General features: G+C 42.2%; 1 protein-coding gene across 1 annotated transcript in view; it reads left to right on the forward strand.

Moving 5' to 3' along the window:
• Positions 1–8091, forward strand: part of LOC149305987 (putative NADPH-dependent quinone oxidoreductase VAT1L) — a 42127-nt gene extending 34036 nt beyond the window's left edge. Inside the window, exons 8-9 of the mRNA XM_089539915.1 lie at positions 2341–2424; positions 3307–8091. Coding sequence (XP_089396041.1) covers positions 2341–2424; positions 3307–3408 — 186 coding nt within the window. The 3' untranslated portion in view covers positions 3409–8091. The remainder of the gene's footprint in view (positions 1–2340; positions 2425–3306) is intronic.
• Positions 8092–15466: the final 7375 nt, after the last annotated feature.

Raw genomic sequence — 15466 nt, forward strand, 5'->3', positions numbered from 1 at the left:
CACATGACCTGTAACCATGGAGATCTTATCCCTGTAATTTGCAGCAATGTGATTTCGCTGCTCATTCCTTAGAGTTAGCAGCACTGGAGTAAAGCAGATAAGGAGAGGAATTAGTTAGAGGAGGGAAATATATTCCTTCTCATTTTCTGACCAGTGCTGACTACAGTAGCTTAAACTTGCCCACCAGAGATGCCCAAATGGTATTACTGGAAAAGGCTGTTCACAATCCATCAAGATTAGTGGAACATCTCAGCAGAGTCTGCGCATGATGACCGAAGGGCAAGTGTTGCAGATAACCTGGCTGAGGTGCATACACTGAACTAACCACCAAAACCACCCTCTTATGGGGACAGAAATGTGTGAAACAGTCTTCAATCATTCTCATTCAGGTGTAGTATCAAAGTGAGTCCCATGCCTCTGATATACCTAGGCAGCACTACAGCAAGAATGGAGACAAGCATCTCATGCCCATTGCTGGTCCTCTCTAGTTATTTGAAGGAATATGCTTTTTCTCATATAATGAATTAAACAGTAAAATGAGCCTGCAGTCACAAGAACACTTCCATGGAAACTGATGCCATTGAAACCTTCAGAGAAAATAATTTTTAGTGTGTGATGGAAACACTTAGCTATGGGAGCTTCACTTTCAGAAATCTATTGTTCTTGGCTGCCTTCAAGTTGGTCTTGACTCATGGTGACCCTGTGAATGAGACATAGCCAGCCTCCCATCCTCTACCTCTCTGCTCAGATCTTGAAGACCCAGGCCCATGGTCTCTCTTATTGAGTCTATCCATCTGGTACAGTATATGGTCTTCCGCTCTTTCTAGCTTCCTCAGCATCATTGTTTTCTATAATAAGTCATGTTTTCCCATGATATGGTCAAACTATAACAGCCCGTTTAGACATCTTGGCTTCCAGGGAGAGTTCGGGCTTGATCTCTCAGGGACCCAATTGTTTGTCTTTTTGCCCATCCACAATATCCTCAGCTCTCTTCTACAGCACAACATCTCAAATGAGTTCATTTTCTTTCTGTCTCATTTCTGCACTGTCCAGCTCTCATGTCCAAACATGGTGCTGGGGAATACAATGGCTTGGATGATTCTAATTGTAGTGTTCATTTATATATCTTTACTCTTCAGGATCTTTTCTTGTTCTTTCATAGCAGCCCTTCCCATTCCTAATCTTCTTCTGATTTATTGATTGCAGTCTCTGTTCTGATCAATGTCTGATAAGAAATCTAGCTCACAGCAAAAAGGCTCCTTCATCCCCCAAATGCACGTTCTCTCTTTTGAGCCTAGTTTTCCCCCCACGGTGCTGATATCATGAAGAAAAACCCCACCCTTAGCTCTCTTTAGGAATCTAGCAAGAACAGGGCACACAAATCTGCAAATGGAGCAAGAGACCAGGCACACTGGGCCTGTTTGCCCGGTTGTGCACCAGCCCTTTTACTATATTCTGACCCTGCCATGTTGAGCAGTGATATCTGACGAGGATTCTACTCACAGTCACTTGTGGAACTCCAAACCAACATTGGGAAGAAGGATGTCTCCCAATCATAACCAGGCATCTAAATGAGTCACGAGAGAGCCATACTTTCCAAACGGAGAAATGATACAAGAGCCTATTAGCATCATTGTTCCCCAATTTGGTTGGCACTCTTTAAACATTTACTCTCACTATAATACTGGGCTGGGAAATTGTTTCAGTTAGCCACTAATGACTGTGTGCCTTTAGAGAAAATCTAAATGAAATTGGGTATTAGGCTGGGGACAGTCTCAACAATCTTTCATTTGGCTGAGCCAGAGAGCAAGTGGCCAAATATGTTGGGGAAAAGGGGAAAAGGCTGGAGGGGAAGGATAACAAAATCATAATCTGTGGTCTTGTCTACATGAGTGATTCACCCAAAATTTGCCTTGGGCTCAGTGTGTCTTGTTTACGTGAAGCAGGGCCAAAACCCTGCATTGGGCACAGACCCGATTCAGGCTTCCCTCCCTTAACCTGCATTTACCATACTCGACTTTATAATCAAAATTATTTGATTATATCACACAGGGAAAATAAATAATATAACAAGCAATTATAATATAGCTAACAACAACTATCAACTAAATAAAGGCTTAAGAGAACTAATCCAGACCTTATGATCTATACAGTCGCCTCTCCCAATGCGCGGATGTGAGATCCACATCCTTGAATATACATGAAGGGGCGACCTCTGCTGTTTGCATGTTATTTTTTAAATCTGCCACTTGAAATGTACTAGCATTCCAAGGGAAGTGTGTATTGTTGTTTTTGCATCTCAAAACAAACGATGTAACATAAGCCTGTGTTCCTTTATAGGTGAAGGAAGCAATGCAAAGAATCCATGACAGAGGCAATATAGGAAAATTGATTTTGGATGTGGAGAAGACACCTACCCCATTGGTGAGTAGAAAGAAGTGGGGAAACCCCTCTATAGTTTTTCAGCTTGAAAATCCTACATGGCAGGAAACTACATGTTTAAGGGACTGTTTCTCTCTATAGCATCCCAGTTATAATCAGGAGTGGAAGGAGAAGATGCATGGGCTGGAAAGGGGTTTAAAACCTAGTTGAGTCATGCTAGTGGTCAGGTGGAGTGATGGACTGGTGCTGTTGGCAGGAGTCTGTAGCATGCTTGTTTGGGAATCTAGAAATATTCCCAGTTTTTCCACTTTAACTGGAGGTCCGGGAAAAGCTTGGAATATTATGTCGGGAAGTGTTGACCGTCAAACTGTCCTAATTTTGGTAAGGACAGTCTTACCTTGCTCCACTTTAAAATATCCCAGTTTCTCATTCCTCCTCCTACTTTCTTCTTTTCTCCTCATCTTCCTTCAATTGCTTCAAACAAAGTTCAAAGTGCAAAAGTAGTTTGCATTTACTTATCTCAGCAGGGGGGAGTAGAAAGGAGCAGAGAGGGTGGCATCTTGCCTTCCCTGTAGTCACGGGCAAAAGCAAACTGCTGCGTTCCCAGCCTCCGCAAATGTGCAGGGATGACTGAACTATCCATGCAACACAACAACCTAGTACCACATATCAAGCCACTCTTTGTCACAACCCCTGAAATCCCATCTCACACCCCCTAGAGGTGTGGGCATCCCATGTTATGAACCCCTGAGTTAGATAGAGACAAGGCGTTACACCAGAATTAGCAACAGAGATTGGCAGTGGCTTTTATTTCCTCAGCCTGGCTGGAAGCACTGGAGGACCTTCTGCATGCACATGGTGCATTCTCTGCCACTGACTTATGATCTGGTGTCCTTTTTAAACGGTGTTCTGTTTTAAACGCAGATGGCCAATGACAGTACAGAAACCAGTGAAGCTGGTGAAGAGGAGGAAGATCACGAGGGGGACACTGAGAATAAAGAGCGTATGCCATTCATCCAGCAATAGCTGCGAATGGTGGGAATGAAAGCCAGGAGCAACGACAGAGCAGAAGAAGGGAAGAAGACTGGGAAAATCCATTTTGTGCACCAGTGAACAAATGCTCTAGTACAGTGTGTGTTGTTGTTTTTTGTCTGCAGTCAGCTGAGCTGTAAGCTGTTGATCATTGATGTTTTGAACTCAAGTGCCATTCCCACCCAGTACAGTATTATGACATTCCTTCATGTGTCCCTCACTTTGCCTGTGACTGTCCTATTGAGTTATCCTCTAAAGCCTTATTAATTCGGGGGCAGAAACCTCTTCTCATGTGGTTTCAAAAGCAACGTGATCAAGCCAGTTTAGAAGGTTTGTAGGCTGGTACAGTGAATTTTTTTAATGAGGTGGATAAAAAAAGGATCAAATGGTGAGCTCACACTTTTCCACTGGGGTTGTCATTTTCTGGGGGTGGAAATGGGAATGCACATCCTTTTTTGGCATTGTGCATTTGATGTTGTGTAATTTGGCAACACCAAGTATACATACAGGCAAAAGTAGGTTTGACTTTGATGCAAATGGTTTTCCTTTAAAGGATGGCATGAAGTGGGCATGAAGTGGCCCTCCAGGCAAATGTGTCTTTGCATAAGGCAGGCATTATTCCTTATTTCAGGAGTGGAGACTTTTGCACTATAACTCCTGTAATTCCTTGCCATATTCGAGTGATGGTTGAGATTCCAAAACATGTGAAGGATTAAAGAGTCCCTACCCCAGTTTATGTGCTTTGTGCACCAAAGCTGAGGCACCACTCTCTCCACTACAAAATGACAACCTTTAATGGGGCAACTTGCAGTCCTACATATTTTTATTTTTATTTTTGGCCTATAAATCCCATCAACCCGAGCCAGCATAGCCAATGGTGTGGAATTATGGGAGCTGCAGTCCAAAAACCTCCAGTTGCCCACTGTTGCTTTTAACTGGCTTTTGAGTGTGAACCAGCCCAACATTAATGATAGCTCGATGTGCATAAAGATGCACCTATGTCAAACTGCCTAGAGTACAGAAGTAAATCTGTACATTCATCTGCATAGAGATTCTGGAGAGAATTCATTCTTTTGAGCCACAAAGTAAGGCTGCTGATAGGACAGTCCTCCATCCATCCATCCATCCATCCATCCATCCATCCATCCATCCATCCATCCCATTCCCTAGTGATGCTTCATCTCATAAACAAATAAGTCCCTCTTAATTTCTCAAGAAAAAGAAAATACCTCATTTGTACTATATTGTTTGTTGTACAAAGAAATAGACTAGAAAGATACTGAGAAGCACTGATTGGTATAGTTGTATTACAGTAGTGGCCAGAAACTCACTAGTGAACTGAAAAGTGATTCTGTCATGGTGCCAACAAATAGTTACTATTGGTTTAGGTTTCTGTTGCCTTATACAGAAAACCATCTACAAGATAACATCCTGAAAGCTCTTTTATCACAAAGAAACATAGAATTTCCTCTGGAAAAAAGGTGCACTCTAACTATGATTTAGAGGCTTTTCAAACAATTTGGACAAATCTGAGTTTGTTGATCCAGCATCCAGGCTTCCAAATGGGGCTGACCTATTTTTCTTAAGCCCCGAGTAATTTTTTTCCCTGAGTCCAAAGCTTTTTCTGGTACGCTGTTCTAAATAGAAACTGTGCCAGAACCCAGGGGAAAAAATCCTAGGCCACAATGCCTTGCCCTTCCACATTAGTACCGCACATCAATGCCTGTGTAGTTCAAAGAAGACATGCCTTAATTATTAACGAAAATACCTTATACCTGTCTAGTTGAACCATTAAATTTAACACCATTTTCCTCCCAAGGACAGTGAAAGGGAAGGGTGGGTGGGATAACATTTGCTAACGTTTTCCTGACATGGACAAGAATGGATGAGTTTGGATGAACATGGTATGCCACTTTCAGTAATCTCATCCTGTTACATTTTCTAATTTCCCTCCATTTGTATTCTATGTACAACTGTGTTTTATGTAGTCGTTAAAAACAAACGGCCTTGGACCGTAAATCACTATACGGAGATCCTACTGGAGTTTAATTTAAATCAGCAAAGCTACAAATGCAAGCAAATTAATTTAAGGAAGAAAAATGCCAAACCCCAGGAGCAAGAGGGAGGTAGCAGGATCTGTTGTCAAATGATAGAGGAAGAAGGGGAAAAAGGACAACCAGATTTGTATGCGCAATGTAGCATAATTGCATCATTTTTGCATCTTCTTTCGCCACCGTTGCTCATGTCGAGCAAAAGTGCCATAGTAGGCTGCACTCTCCAGTTGGCCTCGGATGAACTAGCCAAGCAGTTTTAATGAGGTAGGCCAAGAAGAAGATGTGGTTTGAAGAAACCCATAGCATTTAATGGGCAAAGAAGTCTTAGCTGTAGTGAGGAGATGTCCGTGACAGAGTATCTGCTATTTCCCAAGCCCTGCCTGCCTGCTTTAGCACCATCCTGACAGCAGACCTCCATTACAGTCATTATTTCTCCACCCACTTAAACTAACACCTCTGCCACATTGCAGAATTAATGCAGTTTGGCACCACTTTAACGGCCATGGTTCCATCCTATGGAATCTGGGGGTTTGTAGTTTGTTGTGTCACTGGAGCTCTCAAGCGGAGAAGGCTAACTAGCTCACAAAACTACAAATCCCCAAATTCCATGGCATTGAGTCATGGCAGTTAAAGCACTGTCAAACGGCATTAATTCTGCAGTATAGATGCAGCCTTGGTTGTGGTTGTGACACTATTGCCATGACAGTAACTCCCATCCAAACCCATTTTCCTGGGTATCAACTGCTTGAGGACAAGGAAATCCATTCTGCTGACAAGTGGTATATGAATGAATGGCATTTCCATCACATTTGGTCAGGCTGAGCAGTAGAGACTACTTAGTTTATATGACTAATACATGATTCCAGCCATTATACCTGGGAGAAACCAAAAATGGCAGACATTTACTGCTGGAATTGGCCTTGTGTTAAAGTAATTATGTACATTACTTTTCTGCATGGTACACACATTCCTCAAGCCCCTATGTCAACTAATGAGCATTAGTTTTTGCTACACCCCGCTTCCCTTATTAATACTTTGCCTGAGCAATTTTTAAATTACTTTTCAGCTCCGCATTCCCAGGTGAGCCAAAGCTATCCAAAAGAATACACACATACACACACACCAACCATAGCTACAAAAAAGGCAGAGAGCAAATGTTGTTCTTTGGTGTGATTTTCCTCAAAATAGCTGCCTGACATGAATCAAGATAATCCACTTTCCCTTGTGTAATCTAATGAAGCAATGAAACCAGAAGCCTGTTTGGCACCAGATCCGGGGTGTTGCAAATCCACTTTGGAAATGCCTTGAAAGGGTTTGTATTTCACTTGCTTAATGCTATATAATTTTCCCAGGGGTCGATTCTTGTTGGTGAAGGTCCTAACCATGCTGAATTTGCTCTTTTCTCTCTCATTGGTATTCACAGAATCCAGTTATGATAATAGGAGATACTGGCTGCCCCGCAAAGTGAAATTCACACACACATTCACATACAGAGAGAGATAGTTTGATCTCATTCTGAGTTCTGAAGCAATCAGGGAAAAAGATGGAAAGTTGGATGTTCACTTAGAGATCCCAATGGTTGGAATCAATCCAGAAGGTTTTCACCCTCTAGGACCTAATGCAGAGTTTAAAATGAAAGATATTTTTCCTACAGTGAAAACCTAGTCTTCATTGAAAGTGGGATCAAGCCTACGTTCATTCATGTAGGCAGATCCATGCGTAGATTCACCCTGAATTCTGCACTCCATAACCTTTGGTTATCTTGCATATTCTTTGCCCCCTTCTCGCAAACTCCTCACACAAAATGTCATGATGAGTAAAATGCCCAACACTGAGTAAAATGTCCAACATTGAGAGCACTCCAAGATCATGTGCTTTCTCATTGAGATGGATGGAAAATCAAAATCAGATCATGTTATGTCATATTAGTATGGATCAGATGCACACTTAGAATTCATCTATTCCACATTGAATCAGTGTGATATACAAGGGGGATAGCTGCTAGTCTGAATGCTCCTCTCGAATTTAAAAATATCAGTACAAACTAACACACAATATGTGAACAGTAGGTCCAGGTCTAGCCTCTGTTGGTATGGTAGGTTTCCATATGGAGGATCATCTGATATGGCAGAACAGTCAAGAATGCAACTCAGTTGTATGCGTTTAGAAGTGGTACAGTTGCAGGCACTATGGCCTGTGTTATTGTTTCTCCTAAATATATATATATAGCATCTTAAAATAATAATTTCGACACTGGCCCCAAATTCCTAAGGACAAAGGATAGAATCATCTTTCAAGGCAGCAGAAAGCCTTTGCAAAAACAAACAAAACAATATTAGCACAATCAATATTATTGATATTAAGGGGGATGGCATCCTTCTGTAACTCTCTTTATCACTGGACCACTGTCTAACTGTTTGCTCTCACTAAGCGAAAGCAAAATATTTCCCAATTTGGATTACAGAACTGTGAAGGCCTCTCTTGAACGTCTGCCTGAATGAAGTGGACTGAAACATTTGTTTTAATTGTTACTCGTTGCTTTAGAGCTTTTGTTATATTGTGCCTACCAAGCAAATGATGTTTACATAAAAAAATATAAATAAAATATTAAGCATAGCATTAACTTTGGCTGGCGGTGTTTAATCTGCGGCAGTGTTCCTGGCAGAACAGTAGCTCAGAGAGGGATTGCAGCTCAATGGTAGAGCAGACGTCCCCAGGATCGAGGAAACTCAGTAACAAATTGCATGCAGATATGGAAAACATTCCAAGGTTGTGGATGGAGCATACATGAAGCAGTCCTTCTGCTGAAACTAAGCAGGTCTGTATGTGGTCAGAGGCTGGATGAGTGATTAATGTGGCATCTTCATGGATGAGACTGGATGAGTGACTAACTTGGCATCCTTGCTACTTTGGGCTCCATGATGGAAGAAAAAAAAAGCTACGTCAATAGCTTGAATACCTAGAAGATGGTAACTGTTTGGGTTAGTTGTGACCAATATTTCATCTGATGGCCAACCTTCTGATGATGAACCTCTCCCCCTCCTTTTTTCTTTGACAGCTAGGCTAGTCCCCTTATAGTGATGTGGTGACTCAGTGGTTAAGATATTGACTCTGACAATTGCAAGGTTGATGTCCAGGTGACAGAATGAGCTCCCATCACTAGTCCCAGCATCTGCCAACCTTGTCAAGGGAGAACCTTTACCTTTGTCTTTAGCCCCCCCCCCCCCCCCATATAAGATGCATGGTATACCTCCAGAGCCACATGCAAAGCTTGGTGGAAGGTGCGAGAACCTGGGCTTGGCTGGCATTACCTTCAACAGTCAGGGTTACCCCACTTGTCACAGTGAGGCAGGAGAGTTGAAATATGTAATGAGTTGTGTAAATGCACAGAGATGGGGTGGCTTAGTAGTTAAAATGCCAGTTCTGACGATCAGAAGATTGGAAGGTTGGCAGTTCGAGACCTGGGTGTCCCATGATGGGGTGCGCTCCTATCACTAGTCCCAGCTTCTGCCAACCTAGCAGTCCGAAAGCATGCAAATGCCAGTAGATAGATAGGTAACACTTGAGAAGATAACAGTGTTCAGTGCAGTCATGCTAGCCACATGACCAGCAGAGCAGTCCTTGGATAATGCTGGCTCTTTGGCTTAAAAACGGAGATGAGCATCACCTCCTACAGTTGTTTATGACTAGACAATCATGTCACGGGACACCTTTACCTTTACCTTTTTGGGTAAATGCATCAATTAAATAACAAAAGGTCCAGTTAGAAGGATTTCAGGTTGCATTTGGAAAGTCATTTGCCTGAAACCTTGGAGAACTGTAGTCCTTTATAGATTCAAAACACTAGGTCAGGGGAAAAGGCAGGGGTGATCGGCTGGGAAAGGCACCAGATATCTCATACTAAAAATAAAAAAGGACATGTTGAGACCAACTTTTCAATGGCCATAGGAAATCATGAGAAGATTTGTGAGATCATCTCCACATCCAAATACATCCAATAGTAAATTATTAGAAGACTTAAAGGACCATCTCCAAATCAAAATATTTGCCTACACAGTGGTTTTGAAGGACAACAGATAATAGACACTGAGAGACACAGAGAGAAGTGTCAAGTCCAGCAGCTAACCAATTTCAAAAAGTTAAAACTTCAGCACACCTTTATTCAGTATTATAGTTCCATGCCACAGACGTTCATTGTCAGAACTAAACAGCAGATGTTAACATTATCTAATTAAACTACACACCTTTTGAAATTCATGGCAAGCTGAAGCCTTATTCATTACAACTAATAGATACATTTTCACCTCTCACTCCCACACCGCTCCTTCCTTTGTTCTTGCAACCAGGTGCAGAAATTATTTTGAATAGGCTTGACTCATGCCTGCCTGTCTTCCAGCGTTATCTCAATGCCTGTGGCTGAAATCATCGTGTCTTTGAAATAGCTTTACTACGACAGAACCCATCACTTCTCCTTCCCAGTATTTTAATGCAGGACAGTTGCATGTGCAACTCGTGACAGGAAGCAACTTGGGAATTGGTTAGTATTTTCCACTTTGCATGACTCTTTGTGTGACTCTACTGCTCAAGGTGCATTATGTAGAACCAGCGTGGCAAAATATCAGAATATTCAGTGACATGAATCAGCAAAGTTTAGACAGAGAGCTCTAGCATTCCTTTTAATTTGTATGAGATGAAGCTGGTCTTGAGCAATATGTCCGGTGGCGACATTAAGAGAGCACATGGGTTGTTGACCACACCAGGTGATGCCCTAAGGTAGGGTATGGAAATTATGATCTATGAGTAACATTAGTACAAAACACTAAGGATTCTGTATGGTGTGGTATAGGAGGAGATCAATACAAGGGTGATACCATGAGTTACCGCACCGGGTGACACCAACCCTAGTGACACCACTGAATATGTCTCTTGTCTCTTTGTATCTCCTCTGTTTTATCAATTCTGTTCTATATTTTGTTCTCTCCAGCTCTTCTGTGAGATACCATGCAATGTCATGACAAGAGTGTTGCATTTGGATTTGAGAGGTTGCAGTTCATATCCTTGCCTGGCTATGATGCTTGCTGGGCAAATGCAAACCTGTCATGATATTATACGTCACCTTCGTCTCATATAGAGCATTGTCTTCTATGAAATAGTGATTGTAGCTCCTTTAGTTCATACTTCTCCAAGAGACACTCGGATTTCTGGTGATGGCACGCAAATTGCTAGCATTAGAAGGGCCATTAAGCTAGTTAAACCCATATCTTGGCAGTGGAGGAGAAACCTCTGATCAGGGAATATGCCACATGCATTGATCAATGCAAACTGTAGGCATATTTTCTCCCTTCTTTTCAAAGATCATACTAATCAATTCATCAGACAGCCTCAGGATAATGCAGTTCCTTTCATCTGTTGCCCACGTAAAGCAGATCTTGATGAAAGGCTTCTCCCAGGCCTCAAAGGAATACAGACTTTATTCAAAAGTAGGATGATAATGCTGTATGAAATGATTCAGTGTATGTGCTCTTTGCCTGTCGATCTGATAAATCATCTTTGTAGAAGGAAAAAAGAAATAACAGTCATAGAGATCATGTGTTCTGAAGCACATATTTTCCAGACACTCACCTTTTCTATATTTCAGGGCTGTTTCACCTATGCTGGGATGATGTCAAAAGGTAGTGAAAGACTGGTCTTCCCTAGCCCCAAATATTTATCTTAATGTAGGGATGGAAAGAATATTCATAAATTGCTAAAACTACTTGTTGCTTCTTTAGAGAAGAAAATTAGTGAAGAATTGCATTCTGCATCTTAAGTCTTGCTTAAAAGCAATGTTGGAGGGGGACAATTAACATCCATTGGGAGGGGGGCTCCATATATATATATATATATATATATATATATATATATATATTCTAGTGCCGCATGGAAGGAAACTTACAAAATAGACCAGAAGCTATAAAGCTGAAGCTGAGCTCACCAAAAAACTGATAGGACAAGCCTAAGACATTTTCTTTCCTGGAGTAGAGCAGCAAATGGCACCAGCTACTCATCCAAGTGAAGGTGCATAGTGCTGAAAGCCAGCCAAGCTATTCTGATACAAGAGACAGAAAATCTTCCCATTCCTGGCAGTAAAAATCCCATGACACTCTGAACATGAGAAGCGGATGGTCATGTTTAATACTTGAATGGAAGTCCACCAAGAAATACCATGGAAAATAATCCTGCATGAAAGCCCTGAAGAGCTGCTGCTATGAGCCACAGTTTCTAGTACCAGGCCAATGGTCTGATTCAGTTATAAGGCAGCTTTCTGTGGTCCTAACAAATTAAATAATTTATAATTTCCTGCCATTTCTTCACATCCAAAGGCCAGATGTCTATGAGGGACATCTGCATGCACATGTCTTTTTTATGTGTGGGTGCCCTTTTTTGGGGTGCTGCTGGAGTTGGTATTCCTTTCCTCCTTCTGCAGGGCCCAAAGCTTTCCATCTGAACTTATTATAAAACCTTTGAAGCTACTCAATATGGTTGTTCTGTGCTCTGTGGCATGAAGGCAAGATTGGAGAAGCATCTGGCTACATCCCCACAGCCAGATGCACAATGATGGCTATGGAGAGGTAGCCAGCTACTTCTCCAGTCCTGCTTGCTTGCTGTGAGAAGCACAGAATGGCCATGTAGGGTGGCTTCAAGTTGAGGAAAGAATAAACGGCTCTCACACTACATTGAGATGTTGGATTGAGGCCAATGTCTGCTCTCTGAGGCAGCTGCCTCACTCTGTCCAATACTAAAGGTGGCTTTGGAAACAGGCACAAAGAGGACCCTTGGAAAAACAAAGACACCGTGGCAATTCTCTTGGCCTCTCTCGCACTCTCTTTCTTCAGTGAGCAAAACATGACACAGCCATCCAACGACAACAAATATCCACATCCCTGTTCATCAAAGATAAGCTCTTTGTTCTATGTCATTTTTAAATAGGCATCACAGCAGCCCTGAGTTAATATTTTCTGACAACAGAGACACGGAGTGCAGGAAAGAAACAGTGACGCTATCTCACTAGCCTGGTGTTTTTCAAATGGCAGGAGACATCTCCACCTTCCCTTCAGAAAATCTCAGGTGTTATGAAAGTATCTTCCTTGCCAGTGATCTGTGCACACGTATTTCATTTGTCCCATTCTTAGATTAGGATTCAAATAACTTTAGCAGGCATGAGTGGTCCCTTCATCTTAAAGGATATCAGAGCTGACCCACTTCCCGATGCAAGTGCTTAGTTGTGCAAGAAAATTATAGCAGTGAGTGACCTCTCAAAATAAGCCAAGAGCAATCTAGTTCATCACACATCTTGTCATTGATTTATGAACTTCGCTGTCACAAGACGTGGTGATGTGCCAGACTTTGGATGGCTTTGTAAAGGGAATTTGACACTTCATGCACGAGGTGGATCTGCTGCTGATCTATCATCAGCGGCTGTTAGTCATGGTGCTGACTATATGGAGGCTCTAGATCAGGGCAGGCAGCTGAGGGCTCTCCAGATGTTGCTAGACTGCAACTCCTATCAGCCCCAGGTAGTGTAGCCAACATTAAGTGAAGGCAGGAGTTGCAGTGTAGACACATGTGGAGATCCACAATTTGCACCCTTGCTCTAGTCGCACGAACTATTAAAACTATTAAAAGCAATTAATGACTATTAAAGCAATTGCTGGAGAGCAGCCACAGCAGGGATGGGGTGGAGGTTATTATTTTCAAACCCTGCTTGTGAAATTGCAACAAACCTTTGTGGGCCCCTCCATACCCTCCCACATTTCACCTGATCCATCAGGGTTTCTCTTCTGCTCTTGGACTCTTAATAGCAATCTCACCAGATACACACGCATTTGCTGTGATGTGTAGAGAAAGGAAGGATCAATTCAAGAAATACTTTGTATACACACACAAAAAAAACAGTATGAGGTCGCATGGGGTTAAAACCATCAGCTGGTCTCATTTCTCGTCCTGCTTGCCATTTTTCTGAGCGTTTCCCCTTTCTAACAACCGTGGCTTTTTTCATTTCCAGGAGGTCATGCTTGGCTGCGCTCAATCAGCCCTATGCCTCTTGCATCCCTTTGAGAAACATTTCTGTCCCTGTCAGAAAATTCATTACCTTTCAGGCTAGACTGCGTGTCATGTCCTTGCCAAGTACCATTTGCAATTGAGGTCCATGCTCTTCACACTCCTTTTTCTAGGTGGATTTCCTCCCACACTCCTTTTGATGCTGCTTCTAACTCGTCCCTGTCCCTCTTTTTAGAACATAAACGATGAGCTGGGGCTGGAATTACAGGTTGGTTTCCAGAAAGAAGCTCCAAGCTGAAGCTGAAAATATAGCTTTGGGCAACAGCTTTTCAGCAGCAAGAGGTACAGAACTTGAGGGCCACTTACTGTCTGATGAAGGGTCCCCCACATTCTTAGATAGTTGTGGAAGGTATGTGGCCCTCGATGTACTGTACTGCAGCTCCCATTATCCCTAACTAGAACAGACAATGGCAAGGGATTTGAGAACTGGGAGCCCAGCAATTGGGCCCTGTTCCATCTCCCAGTACAGCATATTAACTGCACTGGTGGGACATGGAAGATCCCTCTTGCATCGCATATGAGGAGAGGTGCTTACTTTAAGTGTGGCTTATTTAATTACTTGCTTACTTTCTTACTTACATGGTGCAGTGGTTGGGCTACTACTCCAGGAGACCAAGGTTCAAATCCCTGCTCAGCCATGGAAATGCACTGGGTGATACTGGACAAGTCACACTCTCTCAGCCTCACAGGAAGACAATGGAAAACCTTCTGTGAACAAATCTTGTCAATAAACTCAGTGATAGGTTTGCCGAAGGGTCACCGTAAGTCGGGAATGACTTGAAGAAACACAACAGCAAATCCCATCCTTTAATTTAAAATTCCCAGCAGGACTCATACATGTTTTACTTTGCCTGGACCCTGCCCAGACATTTCAAACTTCATCCAGTGACCACAATATCTCCTCCCTCACACACATATATCATACAACAGTATAAATTTTCAATTCAGCTCTTCATCCAATGTTACTAGCTTTCACTTATCTTTTTTTGTTGTTGCTTCAATTGACATGAACTTCAATTTGATGGACTCACTGAGGCAGCTTGCAAAGCAAATGATGTGTGAACATGCCTATCCTGCAAAATGTACAGATGTTGTCTCACAACCTCTGGCTGTGTTGCTTTCGCCCTCCTACTTGCCTTAGGTTCTGTAGCCCTAATGCCACAGATATCCATTCAGACTAAGTTCTTTGATAACAATGCTAATATAAAAGAATTCTGAACATAAAAACAAGCAATATGTCTAGGATAGATATCATATTCAGGATCTGAAAAGAAACAAAGGTTTGAGTGCCTATATGAAACACAGAACTAGACACTTAACAGATGCCTACAAAATGCAAAAGCTGTAGTACAACCAGGTCTAATTTCTTTCAGATGCTGCCGCCTTGAGGACAATCAAAGTTATAACTGTTCTTGTCGGACTAATTCTGGAAACTGGCAAGGAATCTGGCCTGACAGAAACCAGTACTGTTTAATGAAGTTTAATGGCATAATGGAGCCGGACATATTAGTGGGGACTGCCTGAAAAGTTGTTAAGTATCACCCTGTTGTTAGGGAAGTTACAGGAAAGTGTGCTATATTTTGTAGGGAATAACTGAGCATTCACCTTGGAGGAGAGAACAAAGCGAAGCCAATGCCTTCTGCCTCTCCATTCCCAGTGGATATAATCTAGATCATAGCAGGATTGGTACAAATCCATGAGACATCATCTGCTGGTCCTTGGTGAGTTTCCAGGAAATGGAGAAACAATTGCAGGTACTAGGCACAAATATGGTGCCACTCTCTGGCATACTGCAAAAAGATAATTGTCAGTTATCCATATCAAATAGTCAGAGAAGCATTGATCTAGGTGACATGAAGATCTGCCTCTCCACTGCAGAGAGAATCTGGTTTGACACC

This window comes from Sceloporus occidentalis, unplaced genomic scaffold (genome assembly GCF_023333645.1).
Source record: "Sceloporus occidentalis isolate IW3139 unplaced genomic scaffold, rSceOcc1.0.p SCAF_10, whole genome shotgun sequence".
Classification (NCBI taxonomy): domain Eukaryota; kingdom Metazoa; phylum Chordata; class Lepidosauria; order Squamata; family Phrynosomatidae; genus Sceloporus; species Sceloporus occidentalis.